Source organism: Pristiophorus japonicus, chromosome 7, assembly GCF_044704955.1.
Source record: "Pristiophorus japonicus isolate sPriJap1 chromosome 7, sPriJap1.hap1, whole genome shotgun sequence".
NCBI classification, from domain to species: Eukaryota; Metazoa; Chordata; class Chondrichthyes; family Pristiophoridae; genus Pristiophorus; species Pristiophorus japonicus.
In genome coordinates, this window is record NC_091983.1 from 242,471,865 (window position 1) to 242,492,367 (window position 20,503).

At 45.7% G+C, this 20,503-nt stretch overlaps 1 protein-coding gene across 1 annotated transcript in view; it reads right to left on the bottom strand.

Annotated features, from left to right (window-relative positions):
- The window catches only part of LOC139266712 (dynein axonemal heavy chain 8-like), a 2,132,242-nt gene that overhangs the window by 746,090 nt on the left and 1,365,649 nt on the right, over window positions 1-20,503 (bottom strand). The window contains exon 40 of the mRNA XM_070884298.1: window positions 13,985-14,122. Coding sequence (XP_070740399.1) covers window positions 13,985-14,122 — 138 coding nt within the window. The remainder of the gene's footprint in view (window positions 1-13,984; window positions 14,123-20,503) is intronic.

The following is a 20,503-nucleotide window of genomic DNA, read 5'->3' on the forward strand; positions in this document are numbered from 1 at the left end:
TCCAGATAAGTGTGAGGTAATGCATTTGGGGAGGGCTGACGAGGCAAGGGAATACACATTCAATGGTATGACACTGAAAAGTGTAGAGGAACAAAGGGACCTTGGAGTGCAGGCCAGGTAGATAAGGTGGTTAAGAAGGCAAAAAGAATGCTTGTTTTTATTAGCCTCACCACATTTAAAAAATACTTAAAGTGCCCTAACCTACAAGGCTATGGACCAAGAGCTGGAAAGTGGGATTAGGCTGGATAGCTCTTGGTCGGCCAGCGCGGACACGATGGTCCGAAATGGCTTCCTACCTTGCTGTAAATTTCTATGATTCTATCGTTCTAAGTGCCTTAAGGATGTTATGTGTTCCAATGAGTACTCCTCTCATTCCTCTAAACACGATAGAATATAGGCCTAGTCTGCTCAATCTCTCCTCATAGGGCAATCCCCTCATTCCAGGAAGAATTCTAGTGAACCTTTGTTGTACTCCATCTAAGGCAAGTATGTCTTTCCTTAGGTAAGATGACCAGAACTCCCCAGAACTCCCTTCCACACATTTACCTGAGGTTGGAGGTTAAATTGCTATGGCCTAATACTGCCGCAGGAGGGCAGGAAACTAACTGAATCCAGGATATTCCCACCAGAAATGCGGTGCAAGTTATAATCCCCCAAAGTTTTGGAGCAGGATATATTTCTAGTCGTAGGCACAGAGAAAGTCCATAAATATATTAGGCTCACTGAGAGAAGCCTTCTTCCTTCCCTCAGCTGTACCATAAATCTGTGCAATTCATTTTTGTACTTGGACTAAAGTAATGAAATGACTGCTTCAAATATACCTTCAGCAATTATTTAATCAAAAAGATCCTATAAATCTTCTGGGAGGACAGACGCACCAACATCAGTGTCCTCGACCAGACCAACATCCCCAGCATTGAAGCACTGACTACACTCGATCAGCTCAACTGGGCAGGCCACATAGTTCGCATGCCAGATACAAGACTTCCAAAGCAAGCGCTCTACTTGGAACTCCTTCACGGCAAACGAGCCAAAGATGGGCAGCGGAAACGTTACAAGGACACCCTCAAAGCCTCCCTGGTAAAGTGCAACATACCTACTGATACTTGGGAGACCCTGGCCAAAGACCGTCCTAAGTGAAGGAAGTGCATCCGGGAGGGCGCTGAGCACCTTGAGTCTCATCGCCGAGAGCATGCAGAAATCAAGCGCAGGCAGCAGAAAGAGCATGAAGCAAACCAGTCCCACCCACCCCTTTCCTCGACGACTTATCTGCCCCACCTGTGACAGAGACTGTGATTCTCGTATTGGACTGTACCTAAGAACTCATGTTAAGTTTGGAAGCAAGTCTTCCTCAATTCTGAGGGACTGCCTATGATGATGATGATGATGATGAATCAAAAACTACCTATGACTAATGTTGATTGCTTTGAAACAACTGTATTGTATAACCTTGGCCTTATTATACTCTAACTAGTAGACCACTTTCCCTTACAAAAAACAAAGGGGTTGAAACTGGGTAGTGTCGCGTTTGGGGCGCTAAGTTTAATCTGTTTGATTATTTAGTATCCAGCGAGATGGGCTGCAAAATTGTGGGAATTGGGCACTTTTCCCTCAGAAATGCAGCGAGGCCTAGCGGTCAAGGCGAAATGTAAACGCGGGATCCATCTTCCTGGAGGGCGAGTTCGCACATGAGTTTTGATGCACAGGACTCAGATGAGGACCTCGCGGGGGAGGCATTCACACAAAGGTTGATGGCCACGCACTCTGACATGTTAGATGCAATGGCAAGGGTGCCCGAGAGGTTGTCGGAAGTGGTAAGGAGCGTGGAGGAGTCTGCATAGTACACAGCTCTGCACACACCATGGAGCCCATCATTGCTAGTGTGCAGACGATGGTGGTTTCCCAGACAGACCGTGCGGATCTGGTAATGGTTGAGGGGAGTTTTTGTGACTGGAAGGCTGTTTCCAGTGGGGTTCCACAGGGCTCAGTACCCAGTCCCTTACTTTTTGTCGAATATATTAATGATTTAGACTTAAATGTAGCGGGCATGATAAAGACATTTGCAGATGATACAAAGATTGGTTGACAGTGAGGATGAAAGCTCGAGACTGCAGGAAGATATCGATGAACTGGTCAGTTGGGCAGAAAGGTGGCAAATGGAAATCAATCTGGAAAAGTGTGAGGTAATGCATTTGGAGAGGGGCAACAAGGCAAGGGAATACACAATAAATGGGAGGATACTGAGAGGTGTGGAGAAACAGAGGGGCCTTGGAGTATATGTCCACAGATCCTTAAAGGTAGCAAGACAGGTCGATAAGATAGATAAAAGGCATACGGAATGCCTTCCGTTATTAGCCGAGGCATAGAATACAAGACAAGGAAGTTATGCTAAAACTGTATAAAGCACTTGTTAGGCCACAGCTTGATTATGGCGTATAGTGCTGATCACCACATTACAGGAAGAGTGTGATTGCGCAAGAAAGGGTGCAGAGGAGATTTACGAGGATGTTGCCAGGACATGAAAACTTTAGCTATGAGGAAAGATTGGATAGGCTGGGTTTGTTTTCCTTGGAACAGAGGAGACTGAGGGGAGATCTAATTGAGGTGTATAAAATTATGAGGGACCTAAATAGAGTGGCCTAGATAGCTGTGGCCTAACTAGTGCTGTATACAGTTCTAGCATTTAGTGTCCATTCCTAATTGCCCTTGAGAAAATGGTGGTGAGTTGCCTTCTCGAACCGCTGCAGTCCATGTGGTGAAGGTACTCCCACAGTGCTGTTATTGAGAGAGTTCCAGGTTATTCACCCAGCAACGATGAAGGAACAGCAATATACTTCCAAGTCAGAATGGTGTGTGACTTGGAGAGGAATGCAGAGGTGGTGGTGTTCCCATGCGCCTGCTGCCCTTGTCCTTATAGTTGGTAGAGGTCGCGGGTTTGGGAGATGCTGCCGAAGAAGCATTGGCGAGTTGCTGCAGTGCATCATCATCATAGGCAGTCCCTCAAAATCAAGGACGACTTGCTTCAACTCTAAAAGTGAGTTCTTAGGTGACTGAACAGTCCAATATGGGAATTACAGTCTCTGTCACAGGTGGCACAGACAGTCGTTGAAGGAAAGGGTGGGTGGGACTAGTTTGCCGCACGCTCCTTCCGCTGCCTGCGCCTGTTTTCTGCATGTTCTCGGCGACAAGACTGGAGCTGCTCAGTGCCCTCCCCGATGCACTTCCTCCACTTTGGGCGGTCTTTGGCCAGGGACTCCCAGATGTCAGTGGGAGTGTTGCATTTTATCAAGGAGGCTTTGAGGGTGTCCTTGAAAAGTTTCCTCTGCCCATCTTGGGCTTGCTTGCCATGTAAGAGTTCCGAGTAGAGCGCTTGTTTTTGGAGTCTAGTGTCAGGCATGCAAACAATGTGGCCGCCCAACGGAGCTGGTTGAATGTGGTCAGTGCTTCCATGCTGGGGATGTTGGCCTGATCGAGGACGCTAACGTTGGTGTGTCTGTCCTCTCAGGGGATTTGCAGAATCTTGCGGTTTGAGGTGTCTACTGTATATGGTCCACATCTCTGAGCCTTACAGGAGGGTGGGTATCACTACAGCCCTGTAGACCATGAGCTTGGTGGCAGATTTGAGGATCTGATCTTCGAACACTCATTTCCTCAAGTGGCCGAAGGCTGCACTGGCGCACTGGAGGTGATGTTGAGCCTCGTCGTCGATGTCTGCCCTTGCTCCCGAGGTATGGAAAGTCGTCCACGTTGTCCAGGGCCACGTCGTGGATCTTGATGACTGGGGGGGAAGTGCTGTGTGGCCGAGTCAGATGGGTGGAGGACCTTTGTCTTACGGATGTTTAGTGGGATAGACAAGATAGATTGTTTCCACTGGTCGGGGAGACTAGAACTAGGGGGCACAGCCTCAAAATACGGGGGTGCCAATTTAAAACCGAGTTGAGAAGGAATTTCTTCTCCCAGAGGGTTGTGAATCTGTGGAATACTCTGCCCAAGGAAGCAGTTGAGGCTAGCTCATTGAATGTATTCAAATCACAAATCAAATCTCGGAGCGGGTGGAGGACATTCTAAAAAGGGAGGGAGAACAGCCAGTTGTCGTGGTGCACGTTGGTACCAATGACATAGGTAAAAAAAGGGATGAGTTCCTACGAAATGAATTTAAGGAGCTAGGAGCTAAATTAAAAAGTAGGACCTCAAAAGTAGTAATCTCGGGATTGCTACCAGTGCCACGTGCTAGTCAGAGTAGGAATCGCAGGATAGCTCAGATGAATACGTGGCTTGAGCAATGGTGCAGCAGGGAGGGATTCAAATTCCTGGGGCATTGGAACCGGTTCTGGGGGAGGTGGGACCAGTACAATCCGGATGGTCTGCACCTGGGCAGAATCGGAACCAATGTCCTCGGGGGAGTGTTTGCTAGTGCTGTTGGGGAGGAGTTAAACTAATATGGCAGGGGGATGGGAACCAATGCAGGGAGATAGAGGGAAACAAAAAGGAGGCAAAAACAAAAGACAGAAAGGAGATGAGGAAAAGTGGAGGGCAGAGAAACCCAAGGCAAAGAACAAAAAGGGCCATTGTACAGCAAAATTCTAAAAGGACAGAGGGTGTTAAAAAAACAAGCCTAAAGGCTTTGTGTCTTAATGCAAGGAGTATCCGCAATAAGGTGGATGAATTAACTGTGCAAATAGATGTTAACAAATATGATGTGATTGGGATTACGGAGACGTGGCTCCAGGATGAGCAGGGCTGGGAACTCAACATCCAGGGGTATTCAACATTCAGGAAGGATAGAATAAAAGGAAAAGGAGGTGGGGTAGCATTGCTGGTTAAGGAGGAGATTAAGGCAATAGTTAGGAAGGACATTAGCTTGGATGATGTGGAATCTATATGGGTAGAGCTGCAGAACACCAAAGGGCAAAAAACGTTAGTGGGAGTTGTGTACAGACCTCCAAACAGTAGTAGTGATGTTGGGGAGGGCATCAAACAGGAAATTAGGGGTGCGTGCAATAAAGGTGCAGCAGTTATAATGGGTGACTTTAATATGCACATAGATTGGGCTAACCAAACTGGAAGCAATACGGTGGAGGAGGATTTTCTGGAGTGCATAAGGGATGGTTTTTTAGACCAATATGTCGAGGAACCAACTAGGGGGGAGGCCATCTTAGACTGGGTGTTATGTAATGAGAAAGGATTAATTAGCAATCTCGTTGTGCGAGGCCCCTTGGGGAAGAGTGACCATAATATGGTGGAATTCTGCATTAGGATGGAGAATGAAACAGTTAATTCAGAGACCATGGTCCAGAACTTAAAGAAGGCTAACTTTGAAGGTATGAGGCGTGAATTGGCTGAGATGGATTGGCGAATGATACTTAAGGGGTTGACTGTGGATGGGCAATGGCAGACATTTAGAGACCGCATGGATGAACTACAACAATTGTACATTCCTGTCTGGCATAGAAATAAAAAAGGGAAGGTGGCTCAACCGTGGCTATCAAGGGAAATCAGGGATAGTATTAAAGCCAAGGAAGTGGCATACAAATTGGCCAGAAATAGCAGCGAACCTGGGGACTGGGAGAAATTTAGAACTCAGCAGAGGAGGACAAAGGGTTTGATTAGGGCAGGGAAAATGGAGTATGAGAAGAAGCTTGCAGGGAACATTAAGACGGATTGCAAAAGTTTCTATAGATATGTAAAGAGAAAAAGGTTAGTAAAGACAAACGTAGGTCCCCTGCAGTCAGAATCAGGGGAAGTCATAACGGGGAACAAAGAAATGGCGGACCAATTGAACAAGTACTTTGGTTCGGTATTCACGAAGGAGGACACGAACAACCTTCCGGTTATAAAAGGGGTCGGGGGGTCTAGTAAGGAGGAGGAACTGAGGGAAATCCTTATTAGCCGGGAAATTGTGTTGGGGAAATTGATGGGATTGAAGGCCGATAAATCCCCAGGGCCTGATGGACTGCATCCCAGAGTACTTAAGGAGGTGGCCTTGGAAATAGTGGATGCGTTGACAGTCATTTTCCAACATTCCATTGACTCTGGATCAGTTCCTATGGAGTGGAGGGTAGCCAATGTAACCCCACTTTTTAAAAAAGGAGGGAGAGAGAAAACAGGGAATTATAGACCGGTCAGCCTGACATCGGTAGTGGGTAAAATGATGGAATCAATTATTAAGGATGTCATAGCAGTGCATTTGGAAAGAGGTGACATGATAGGTCCAAGTCAGCATGGATTTGTGAAAGGGAAATCATGCTTGACAAATCTTCTGGAATTTTTTGAGGATGTTTCCAGTAGAGTGGATAAGGGAGAACCAGTTGATGTGGTATATTTGGACTTTCAGAAGGCGTTCGACAAGGTCCCACACAAGAGATTGATGTGCAAAGTTAGAGCACATGGGATTGGGGGTAGTGTACTGACATGGATTGAGAACTGGTTGTCAGACAGGAAGCAAAGAGTAGGAGTAAATGGGTACTTTTCAGAATGGCAGGCAGTGACTAGTGGGGTACCGCAGGGTTCTGTGCTGGGGCCCCAGCTGTTTACACTGTACATTAATGATTTAGATGAGGGGATTGAGTGTAGTATCTCCAAGTTTGCGGATGACACTAAGTTGGGTGGCAGTGTGAGCTGCGAGGAGGATGCTGTGAGGCTGCAGAGCGACTTGGATAGGTTAGGTGAATGGGCAAATGCATGGCAGATGAAGTATAATGTGGATAAATGTGAAGTTATCCACTTTGGTGGTAAAAACAGAGAGACAGACTATTATCTGAATGGTGACAGATTAGAAAAAGGGGAGGTGCAAAGAGACCTGGGTGTCATGGTACATCAGTCATTGAAGGTTGGCATGCAGGTGCAGCAGGCGGTTAAGAAAGCAAATGGCATGTTGGCCTTCATAGCAAGGGGATTTGAGTACAGGGGCAGGGAGGTGTTGCTACAGTTGTACAGGGCATTGGTGAGGCCACACCTGGAGTATTGTGTACAGTTTTGGTCTCCTAACCTGAGGAAGGACATTCTTGCTATTGAGGGAGTGCAGCGAAGGTTCACCAGACTGATTCCCGGGATGGCGGGACTGACCTATCAAGAAAGACTGGATCAACTGGGCTTGTATTCACTGGAGTTCAGAAGAATGAGAGGGGACCTCATAGAAACATATAAAATTCTGACGGGGTTAGACAGGTTAGATGCAGGAAGAATGTTCCCAATGTTGGGGAAGTCCAGAACCAGGGGTCACAGTCTAAGGATAAGGGGTAAGCCATTTAGGACCGAGATGCGGAGGAACTTCTTCACCCAGAGAGTGGTGAACCTGTGGAATTCTCTACCACAGAAAGTTGTTGAGGCCAATTCACTAAATATATTCAAAAAGGAGTTAGATGAGGTCCTTACTGCTAGGGGGATCAAGGGGTATGGCGAGAAAGCAGGAATGGGGTACTGAAGTTGAATGTTCAGCCATGAACTCATTGAATGGCGGTGCAGGCTAGAAGGGCCGAATGGCCTACTCCTGCACCTATTTTCTATGTTTCTATGTTTCTATGTTTCTATGTTTAACCAATAAGGGAATTAAGGGTTATGGGGAGCGGACGGGTAAGTGGAGCTGAGTCCACGGTCAGATCACCATGATCTTGTTGAATGGCGGAGCAGGCTCGAGGGGCTAGATGGCCTACTCCTGTTCCTATATCTTATGTTCTTATGTTCTTATGTTCTTATGTAAGGCCCATGCTTTCGTGAGCCTCAGTGAAGATGTTGACTATGACTTGAAGTTCAGTCTCTGAATGTGCGCAGACGCAAGCGTCGTCCGCGTACTGTAGTTTGACAACAGAGGTTGGGACGGTCTTGGATCTGGCCTGGAGAAGTCAAAGGTTGAACAGGTTCCCACTGGTCCTGTAGTTTAGCTCCACCCCAGCGGGGAGCTTGTTGAGTGTGAGGTGGAGCATTGCAGCGAGGAAGATCGAGAAGAGGCTTGGTACGATGACGCTGTACAAGGATTGATGCTGTTCCCTGCATTTTTCTTGCAGTTTTGCGCCATAAAAATCATGTCCGTTGTACCCCGTAGTAGACGAAATCCGCACTGTGACCCTGGGTAGAGCTCCTCAGTCACAGGGAGAAGACAGTCGAAGAGGATTCTAACGACGACTTTCCCAGTGGCTGATAACAGGGAGATTCCTCTGTAGTTGCCGCAGTCGGACTTGTCCCCTTTTTTAAAGATGGTCACAATTACTGCATCTCTGAGAGCTGCATTGCTGCTCCCGAGTTGGGTTGTTGTTTTAGGTTCAGAAATGCCCTGCGCTTGCGATTTATTAGCTTTTGTAGATGATACACATTGCAGCCGCGGTACGTCAGTGATGGAAGGAGTGAATGTTTAAAGTGGCGGATGGTGTGCCAATCAAACAGACTGCTTTGTCCTGGATCGTGTCGAGCTTCTTGAGTGTTGTTGGAGCTGCACTTATCCAGGCAAGTGGAATGTATTCCATCACACTCCTGACTTGTACCTTGTAGATGGTGGAAAGGCTTTGGAGAGTCAGGAGGTGAGACACTCATAAGAACATAAGAAATAGGAGCAGGAGTGGGCCATTTGACCCCTCGAGCCTGCTCGCCATTTAATAAGATCATAGCTGATCTGATCATGGGCTCAGCTCCACTTCCCTGCCTGCTCCCCATAACCCTTTACTCCCTTATTGCTCAACAATCTGTCTCTCTCCGCCTTAAGCATATTCAATGACCCAGCCTCCACAGATCTCTGGGGCAGAGAATTCCACAGATTTACAACCCTCTGAGAGAAGAAATTCCTCCTTATCTCAGTTTTAAATGGGCGGCCCCTTATTCTGAGACTATGTCCCCTAGTTTTAGTTTCCCCTATGGGTGGAAATATCTTCTCTGCATTCACCTTGTTGAGCCCCCTCCTTATCCTACATGGTTCGATAAGATCACCTCTCATTCTTCTGAACTCCAATGAGTATAGGCCCAACCTACTCAACCAATCTTCATAAGTCAACCCACTCATCTCCGGAATCAACCTAGTGAACCTTCTCTGAACAGCGTCCGTCCTTAAATCCGGAGACCAAAACTGTACGCAGTACTCTAGGTGTGGTCTCACCAATACCCTGTACGGTTGTAGCAGGACTTCTCTGCTTTTATACTGTATCCCCTTGCAATAAAGGCCAACATTCCATTTGCCTTCCTGAGCACTAAATTTATGTGTTTCATGCACAAGGACCCTAGCTCCCTCTGTACTGCAGCACTTGGCAATTTTTCTCCATTTAAATTATAATTTTCTTTTCTATTTTTTCAGCCAAAGTGGATAACCTCACATTTTCCCACATTGTACACCATCTGCCAAATTTTTGACCACTCATTTACCCTCTCTATATTCCTTTGTAGATTTTTTGTGTCTTCCTCACAATTTGCTTTCCCACCCATCTTTGCATCATCAGCAAACTTGGCTACATTACACCATGTCCCTTCATCCAAGTCTTTAATATAGATTGTAAATAGTTGAGGCCCCAGCACCGATCCCTGCAGCACAGCACTAGTTACTGTTTGCCAACCGTAAAATGATCCATTTATCCCATCTCTCTGTTTTCTGTTAGATAGCCAATCCTCTATCCATATTACCCCCAACCCCATGAGCTTTTATCTTGTGCAGTAACCTCTTATGTGGCACCTTATCGAATGCCTTCTGGAAATCCAAATACACCATCCACTGGTTCCCTCTTATCTACCCTATTCGTTACATCTTCAAAGAACTCCAGCAAATTTGTCAAACATGATTTCCCTTTCATAAAACAATGCTGATTCTGCTTGATTGAATTATGCTTTTCAAAATGTCCTACTACTGCTTCCTTAATATTGGGCTCCAGTATTTTCCCAATGACAAATGTTAGGATAACCGGTCTATAGTTTCCTGCTTTCTGTTTGCTTCCTTTTTTAAATTGGGGTGTAACACTTGCAGTTTTCCAATCCGCTGTGACTACCCCAGAATTTCAGGGAATTTTGGTAGATACATCCAATGCATCCACTATCTCTGCAGCCATTTCTTTTAGGACCCTCGGATGTGAGCCATCAGGTCCAGGGGACTTGTCGGCCTTCCTTCCCATTATTTTACTGAGTACTACTTCTTTAGTGATAGTGATTGTAGTAAGTTCCACCCTCCCTATAGTCCCTTGATTATCCACCATTGGGATGCCTTTAGTGTCTTCTACCATGAAGACCGATACAAAATATTTGTTCAAAGTCTCTGCCATTTCCCTGTTCCCCATTATTAATTCCCCAGTCTCATCCGCTAGGGGATCAATATTTACTTTAGCCACTCTTTTCCTTTTTATGTAGAAACTCTTACTATCTGTTTTCATACTTCGTGCTAGTTTACTTTCATAATTTATCTTCCCTCATTTTTTTAGTCGTTCTCTGCTGGCTTTTAAAAATGTCCCAATCCTCTGGTCTCCCACTAGTCTTGGCCACATTCTATGCCTTTCTTTGCAGTTTGACACCCTCCCTTATTTCCTTAGTTAGCCACAAATGTTTATCCTTTCTCTTACAGTCTGTCCTTCTCATTGGGATATATTTCTGTTGGAGTTATAAAATATCTCCTTAAATGTCTGCCACTGCTCATCAACCGTCCCGTTCTTTAGTCTTTTTTCCCAGTCCACTTTAGCCAACTCTGCCCTCATACCTTTGTAGTCTCCTTTATTTAAGCTTAGGACCCTGGTTTGAGAACCAACTTTGTCACCCTCCAACTGAATTTGAAATTCAACCTTCCACCAGTCGTGCTGCAGCTAGAGGGGAGACACTGCGGAGGAGCACTGGAATAGGTGCATGAAAAAGGGGCTATAAGGACATGCACAAGGGTGATGAATAAATACACAGTTAGACATTTTATTGTTGTTTCATAAATGGTGATTGGAATTTTTAATATTTGCTGTTATCTCTCATTTCAGTGTTGGGGCTTTGGTATGGAAGGGCACATTGATATGGTGATGAGGACATCCACAGGACCTCGGAAGAGGGATGGAAATTATTGGAAAGTTCTGCTGAGATGGTTGTGGCCCTCCTTTGCAGGATCGCCATGACGGATGTTCCTGCTCCTGCTCCTCCTCATTATCCCTCTGTTGCTCATCTTCCTGCTCCTCCTGGTCCTCCTCCTCCTCCTGAGGTAGTGCGGCTACGCCTGGTAGCAATGGCTGTGCCCTCATGATGGCCAGGTTGTGCAGCTAGCAGCAGATCACGTGAATAAGGACACCCAGTCAGGCAAGTAATGCAGTGTAATATAGAGCTCCATCTGGTGGACTACTGCTCCACCTAGTGGACTACTGCGGTAATGAAACTACTGATGTAAATACAATAAAAGTCACATGATGTATTGGAGCCATCTTGTGTAGTCTGTGTGCTTGTGATGTCGTAGAGAATATATCACATGCAGGACTCCTCCCGAACGGTCAAGGCAGCGGAACCGTTGATTCAACACTCCGATGATCTGCTCAATGATGTTGCTGGTAACAGTATGGCTCTCATTGTACGAGTGCTGGGGTGGTGGGTTTGCGGAGGTGGATAGCGCACAGCCCTTGTCTCTGAGCCTCATTTGGGGTCTGGATCAGATCTGGTACAGGATGAAGGCATTGTGGTTGCTGCCAGGATAGTGGGCAATTATGACTGTTTGTGGGAGCTTGCTTGTGCGCATATTGGCTGCCGAACGTTTCCTACATTACAATAGTGACTATACTCCAAAAGTGCTTCATTGGCTGTAAAGTGCTTTGAGACATCCGATGGTCATGAAAGGCGCTATGTAAATCCAAGACTTTCTTTTCATTTAATTCTTTCTATTCATGGAGAAGGAGATGTAATCCCTCCTCCTTCTGTACAGAGCACCTGTGACCTCGTGGATGGAGCAATGGATGGGCAAACTGGGAGATGTCGCACATGTCAACTGTTGCTCCCTAGAAATATCCATTGGGATAGAAATTGAGAACGATGGTGACCTTGACTGCCACTGAGAGAGTCATCCTCACCCTGGTGTGAGGCATTGAGGTCTGTTTGTAGCAGATGGCACAGCTCTGTGACCGCATCCTTCTTGAAACGCAGCCTTCGCACATACTGCACCTCAGTGAAATTCAGTGAAATTGATCATAGAATCATAGAAGTTTACTGTACGGAAGGAGGCCATTTCAGCCCATCGTGTCCATGCCGGCCAACAAGAGGCTATCCAGCCTAATCCCACTTTCCAGCTCTCGGTCCGTAACCCTGCAGGTTACGGCACTTCAGGTGCACATCCAAGTACTTTTTAAATGAGATGAGGGTTTCTGCCTCTACCATTCTTTCAGACAGTGAGTTCCAGATCCCCACAACCCTCTGCGTGAAGAAATTTCCCCTCAAATCCTCTCTAAACCGTCTACCAATTACCTTAAATTTATGCCCTCTAGTTGTTAACCCCTCTGCTAAGGGAAATAGGCCCTTTTTATCCACTATATCTAGGCCCTCATTTTATACAATGGGGTCTCCCCTCAGCCTCATCTGTTCCAATGAAAACAAATCCAATCTGTCTAATCTGTCCTCATAGCTTAGATTCTCCACTCCCGGCAAATTCCTCGTAAATCTCCTCTGTACCCTCTCCAGTGCAATCACATCCTTCCTGTAATGCGGTGACCAGAACTGCATGCAGTACTCCAGTTGTGGCCTAACCCGTGTTTTATACAGTTCAAGCATAACCCCACTGCTCTTATATTCTATGCCTCGGCTAATAAAGGCAAGCATACCGTTTGCCTTCTTAACCACCTTATCTACCTGGCTTGCTACTTTCAGGGATCTGTGGACATGTACTCCAAGGTCCCTTTGTTCCTCTACACTTCTCAGTATGCTACCATTTAATGTGTATTCTCTTTCCTTGTTAGCCCACCCAAAATGCATTACCTCACACTTCTCTGGATTAAATTCCATTTGCCACTGTTCTGCCCACCTGACCATTCACTGATATCATCTGCAGTCTACAGCTTTCTTCTTCATTATCAACCACACAGCCAATCTTTGTATCATCTGCAAACTTCTTAATCATCCTATCTACATTCAAGTCTAAATAATTGATATATACCAGAAAAAGCAAGGGACCCAGTGCTGAGCGCTGCGGAACCCCACTGGAAACAGCCATCCTGTTACAAAAACACCCATCAACCGTTACCCTTTGCTTCCTGCCTTTGAGCTAATTTTGGATCCAACTTGCCACTTTGCCTTGGATCCCACGGGCTTTTACTTTTGTGACCAGTCTGCCATGTGGGACCTTATCAAAAGCCTTGTTGAAATCCATATACACTACATCAAACACTCTACTCTCATCGACCCTCCTCGTTATCGCCTCAAAAAATTCAATCAAGTTAGTCAGACATGACTTTCCGTTCATAAATCCATGCTGACTATCCCAGATTAATCCGTGTCTTTCTAAATGAAGATTTATCCTGTCCCTCAGAATTTCCTCCAATAATTGTCCCATCACCGAGTTTAGGCTGACTAGCCTGTAATTACTCGGTCTATCCCTTTCTCCCTTTTTAAACAATGGTACAATGTCAGCAGTCCTCCAGTCTTCTGGCACCACACCTGCAGCCAGAGAAGATTGGAAAATGATGGTCAGAGCCTCTGCTATTTCCTATTTTGTTTCTCTTAACAGCCTGGGATACATTTCATCCAGGCCTGGGGATTTATCCATTTTCAAAGCTGCTAAACCTCTTAATACTTCTTCTCTCACTATGTTTATTTGACCTGTTACTTCTGTCAAAGATCCTGAAGGAATCAGGAGAAGTCACATTAGTAATGAAGTGGATGCCAAAGAAATTGCTGCCTAGGTCTGCTGGAGTTAACTGGTGTAACTTCGGTGGAAATTCCTACCTGCTAGATGCTTTGGTCTCCACTTCACAAAGTGCTTAACGTACTGAATATTTGTGAATTGAAAGTACACTAAAAAATGCTTTATCCAATGGCTAAGTTAATTATATATAAGGCAGCCTAGTTCAGTTACCTGTTTTGAAATTCCAAGAGCTCAGCGTTAATCTTCTCAATGTCTAGTTCAGTCCACAGCAAGTCATAGTAACCATTAATATTAGTCATCACTGCATCATACAGACCATACAATTTTTGTAGCAGTCCCAGCTCCTTCCTGGAGAGAAAACAACAGCATCAGGAGCAATTAATAATAAAGCAACAGGTCAACATTCTATCATTTCCTCACGTGCTTACATTTATGAACAACTATGTCATGGAGTCAATCCTGTTCTATAATTCAGTTTAAAATGACTTCACTTATTATTCACATGCTTTTCAATTTTTCCCTAATCAAGTTCCTTGCACACAAGATAACTTACCTACACCAAAAGTACTTCAGCTGGGTAAATGATCAAATGGATTGTCAACTACTCTCAAATCAGGAGTAGGTTGGCAGAACCTGCAGGCATCCTTGGATGAAGTGACAATTTCAGGCCCACCATGACCGCTCAAACAGATGACATCCAGACCTTGGGCTACACTAACACCACATCACTAGGCTTGGTTACTGATGTGCACTGTGCCTTTAAACTCCCACTGTCTGGAGAGGGTTAAATGATGTCAGGCTTCCATGATGTTATTGAAGTGATCAGATGTGTACATCTGCAGATCAGAGGACATGGTGATACGGAGACCAAGTAAGTTCTGGTTAGATAAGAGCATGGAAGATGAGGTGCACACTCTCCCTTTCTCTCCCATCACCTGACTATCCAAGAGTCAGAGGACAGACTTTCCCCCTTTCTAAATAACTGCGGCAAGTTCACAGTTTATAGCAGGACCATCTGGATCAGTGATTGAAGAGATTGATGGCCACCTTGTTCCCAGCACCATGTATTGATACACAGTTTAGCCACTTCTTCAAGTCTTCTGTCAATGGGAGCTCATTTGGATCAGCAGCCTTGCACTACTGTGGAAAAACTGTGTTAGAGGGATAAAGAGTAGACAGTCATATAAACATTGTAACACAATGAAGCTGAATTTGCGGTCAGAGGCTACCCGCGGGCGGATGCCTCTGACCAGCAAAAAACTACGCACTTGGGGGCGCATGTGGATCACAAGCGCACCTGAGATCACTTGGGCTTGCCCAACCAATCAAAGAAGGGAATCCGCATTCATGCTTATGGGGTTTCCATATGTACGGAAAGCCCATGGCCCTGAAATTTCTCCTTGTCCCGATTGGGAGCGGTAACCTTCCAGGGCTGGAACTTCCTGTGCCCGGCCTGGAAATCCCGCCTCTGATGCGGAATTGGGCCATGCACCCCTCAGAGGAAACAGAATGCTGGGACAGCGCCCCCCCCAAATCTCCGGGGCAATTTCTCCCCTCCCAAGAGCAAAAGTGCCATTGTGCCCCGTTAGCTCCCCCAGAGGTGCTAACAGGGCTATAAAAAGGGGCAATTTCGGTCCCCATAAGTATGAATGGGGATCACATGAAAAATATCTCTACACATCAAATACGTTTTTTTAAATTACATATTTAAAATTAATAAAAATGGCAATTAATTAAATATTTAAAACAACAATTTAAGTTTTGATAAAATAAATTTACATGTTTTAACGGGGCTAAAAATATACTTATCTTATTGCACAGGGTTGTTAATTTACAAATGATTGATAACACTTTATTTTTCTGATTTTTAAAACTCTTACACTGGTAAAAGTATGTCTTACTGCTTTTACCAGCCGCAAGAATTTCACGGGCATTCTCTGGGCAGAATAGCCCAACACTCAAGCCCACAGAGGCCTTTTCCTGGGGATGCGTGCATTCTATCAAAAGAATTCTTGACAGATCGCAAGTTCCAGGTTTTAGCGCATGTATGAAACCCTGAAAAATTTGCGGCCAAGCCAAAGGACACACAGTTGAAGGAGAACAGCACGACAGTCCTCAGCCCCGAGAAAGTTATCGTTTTGGAACACGTGATTAATTAAATGGTGAGGATAACAGTGAATACATTGTAGCTTTAAAAAAGCTATCCATTCACTGTCATTTCGGAAACTTTCAGGACCAAGCTTTGCGTGACCGCTTTGTTTGTGGGTTGAAAAATTAAGGAATCAGAAGTAAATTGTTGACGACCGCTAACTTGACATTTGATTAAGCTTGTCAGACAGCTACGTCGATGGATATGGCCAAACGATACTCCCGAGAATTCCACGTCATTTCCAGTTATCAGACAACCGAGGTGAATTGGCTGCAGGCTAAAAGTAAAAGGCAGTTAGGCCCCAGGCCTCAACAACTGGCCAAGGTAACAGTGCATTGAAATCGTGCTATTGGTGCCTATGACAACACATCGCTCGAGGCTGTCCATATGTGCAGAGTGTTTCTACTGCAAGAAACTGGGCATCTTGCGAAGGGGTACCAACAGAAGAGTAAACCGACTATATCAGTTCAATTGGCTATATCAGTTCAATCGGTTACCATTTGCTGTGTCTTCTGCCCCCGACATATCCCTGGGGGTGATGAACCAAAATTTCTAAGCGATTGAAGGGGTAGCATGTTATTTGGATGACATATGTATTTCAGCACCGAACAGGCAAATCCATGATAAGGGGCTGAATGAAGTGCTCAAACAGCTAGAGATGTTGAGATGTTTCAAAACTCAGTGGAGTACTTAGGGTGCAGAGTAGACAAAGGTGGTTTACATCCAACCAATGGAAAGCTGGGTGCAATCAGAAATGCACTCACTTCCAAGAATGTCTCTGAACTTCGATCATTTTTGGGTCTTTTGAATTATTGCAGAAAGTTCCTCCCAAATTTGGCTACATTTCTACATCCACTGAATGAGCTGTTGAGAAAACAGTTCCCTTGCAAGTGGCCAAAAGAAAGACACATCATTTGAAGAGTGTAAACGTCAGTTAGTAGAGAGTAACATGTTAGGTCACTATGACGTATCTAAGGAGATCAAGCTAGTGTGTGAAACCTCTCCATACGGAGTTAGGGCAGTGATCTCTCATGTACTAGATAGTGGGGAGGAGAGACCAATTGCTTTTGTCTCACGCCGCTCAATGCCAGTGAGTGGAATTATGCGCAGATCAAAAGGGAAGCTTGAGCACTGATTTTGGGGTCAAGAAATTTCACAAATACTTGTTTGGTCGTAAGTTTACCATAGTTACTGACCATAGTTGTGGTCACCATATGACAGGAAAGACACTGGAAAGAGTTCAGAGGAAATTTACAAGAATGTTGTCTGGACTGGAAAATTTTGACTATGAGGAAAGATTGGAGGTCGGTGCTGGGTCCTCAACTTTTTACAATCTATATTAATGACTTGGATGAAGGGACCGAGTGTAATGTAGCCAAGTTTGCTGATGATACAAAGATGGGTGGGAAAGCAAATTGTGAGGAGGCCCAAAAATTCTGCAAAGGGATATTGGGCTAGAACCTCCACTTTTTTTGTATGCTTAATGTCCACTTAACGCTCATTTTACCATTGAAATGATGAAAATGCCCATATATCGCCCATTTTGGCACAAAATGGAAACTAACAGGGATTTTTAGGAAACTTATAACCGAGTGTTACTTACCCGATGTCCTTAACGCCGGGAAAAAATATTACCGCCCGCCCACTTTTTTGGGGCGGAATCAGCAGAATGGGCGAAATCAATGCCCACAATGTCGCCCAGCTTTACTTTCCACATGGAATTAATGCCGAGATTCAATATTAACGCCCGCCCACTGTTTTTTGTCGTAAAGAGCAGATTTACCCAAACTAGCTGCCATGGATATCGCCCATCATCAATTTCACCACCTCGCACACATATCGGCCACAATATCACTTGCTCAAAAAACCGCCCACAAAAAGTGGAACTAATTGGAACGAATGCCAGCAGTGTGGCTAGCATTTGTTAAATCCCACTCTTATATGAGGATCCGATATCTGAAAGATTTGGCTGAAAGAGTGCTGATGTGAGTGACAATGCTGAGACACTGCTGTGTGTGTGCAGCTCAGACAACAATGGTGCCCATCACCTTGGTGCCAGTTAAAGTTTACGTTGATTGATGTTAAGTTGTATTTAACCCTTTCATGGTAAGGAATCACCAGTATGTAACAGTCCAGTTATTTGAGACAATGCGCAACAAGGTTATGTTCAACAACAAAAATTTAATACCAACAATACTTGCCACCAGAGGGCGCGACTGTTCGAGTCCTAATGGTCACCTGCACACACATGCAGGACCAGTATAAAAGGTTGGCTGCCATGTTTTTTAGGTACTCTGGAGTTGTAATTGTCATGTATTCAACCAGCATTGTAACCCATGTATAATCTGACCTAAGTTGTACACTGTGAGAACAATGACCACTAGGTGGTGAACTTGTGGGAGACACTCCTAACCTGGACCTTCAGGTATAAAAGGAAAAGCTCCACCCACTTTCATCACTTGAGTGCTAAGGAATAAAGTCACAGACTAACCTTCTCTCAAGCAAGGGCCTCGTGTGCATTTATACTGTATAGTAAGGACGTATCAATGGCGATGAGAAACTGGGATTTAAACCACATGAGCATGGCCACTAGCAGAACAGACGAGAGGTACTATGTTATGGAATGGTTGGGACAGAGATTCAACATTGTTAAAGCAGCACACAGTTCTTCAGGCAGACAAGGGCAATTGGGCATGCCCCAACATGTAGTCGAACCCAGAGGGGGAGTTCAACAGAGACAATGGCAAGCTGAACAGCTTCAAGGGACAATGCGGCCAGTAATGGGGCCATCAACACCTGTTAATGGCGCACTCAAGGACAGTCACAGGGGCAGTCAGGGACGATCGACTGGCAAGGGACTTTTCGTTTCCAACAACAGCTCATGTTGGAGGTTTGGAGGCACACACTCAGCCGGAGTTTGCAGAGATGAGCAAAATACCAGCAGAAATTGCAGAAATGAATGCTGGGGGAAATCGCTGGAAGCTGAAGTTCAGCAAGTTCATGTGGAGCACGTATACAGTTCATACACCAGGACGCCACCGATAATGATGAAAGTGCTCCTCAATGGCATCCCAGTATCAATGGAGCTAGACACAGGGGCCAGCCAGTCCCTGATGGGTATCAAACAGGTCGAAAAGTTGTGGCCGGCCAAGGCCAGGAGGCCAAAATTATCGCCGATGGACGCACAGCTACGGACATACACAAAGGAGATCATTCTGGTGCTAGGCAGCGCCACGGTAGTCGTGACCCACAAAGATTCGGAGAACAGGTTGCCAATCTGGGTTGTCCCGGGGGATGGTCCCGCACTGCTGGGGAGGAGTTGGCTTGCTGTCATGAACTGGAAATGGGGCGATATCAATGCAATTTCCTCTGTGGAGCGAGTATCATGCTCACAGATCCTGGACAAATTTGACTCATTATTTCAACCCGGCATTGGCAATGTCATGGGGGCCAAGGTAGTGATTCACATAAACCCGGATGCCAGACCAGTACACCACAAGGCCAGAGCAGTGCCATACGTGATGCGGGAAAAGATAGGAGGCGAATTGGACTGCCTGCTGAGCGAAGGCATCATCTCGCCAGTCGAATTCAGTGACTGGGCGAGCTCGATTGTGCCGGTGCTCAAGGTGGATGGGTCAGTCAGTATATGTGGTGATTACAAGGCCACCATCAATCGGGTGTCACTCCAAGACCAGTACCCGCTACCGAGAGTGGAGGACCTCTTTGCGACGCTATCCGGTGGCAAACTTTTTTCAAAATTGGACCTGACCTCAACTTACATGACCCAGGAGCTGGCGAGTGAGTCGAAGAAGCTGACCACCATCACGAAACACAAGGGGTTGTTTGAGTACAACAGATGTCTGTTTGGGATTCGCTCAGCCGCCGCGATCTTCCAACGAAATATGGAAAGCATCCTCAAGTCAATTCCAGGGACGGTGGTTTTTCAGGATGACATCCTCATCATGGGTTACGATACTGAAGAACACCTCCACAACCTGGAGGAGGTGCTACGCAGACTGGACCGGGTAGGTCTGCGACTGAAAAAGGCGAAGTGCGTCTTCCTAGCTCCAGAGGTAGAATTCCTGGGGATGAGGGTAGCAGCAGACAGGATCAGCCCTACTGCGTCCAAGACGGAAGCGATCCAGAGAGCACCCAGACCCCGTAACACGACGGAGCTGCGTCGTTCCTGGGGCTCCTGAACTATTTTTGGTAACTTTCTTCCCAAATTGAGCACGCTGCTAGAGCCGTTACACGTGCTCCTATGCAAAGGTCGCGAATGGGTCTGGGGGGGACAGCCAGGAAAGGGCTTTTAATAGAGCACGCAATTTGTTATGTTCCAACAATCTGTTAACGCTATATGACCCATGTAAGAAACTTGTGTTAACGTGCGATGCGTCGTCCTATGGTGTCGGGTATGTGTTGCAGCCAAAGGTCAGTTACAGCCAGTAGCTTATGCCTCCAGAAGTCTGTCCCAGGCAGAAAGGGGCTACAGGATGGTAGAAAAGGAGGCGCTCGCATGTGTATATGCAGTAAAGAAAATGCACCAGTATCTGTTTGGCAGGAAATTTGAACTGGAGACA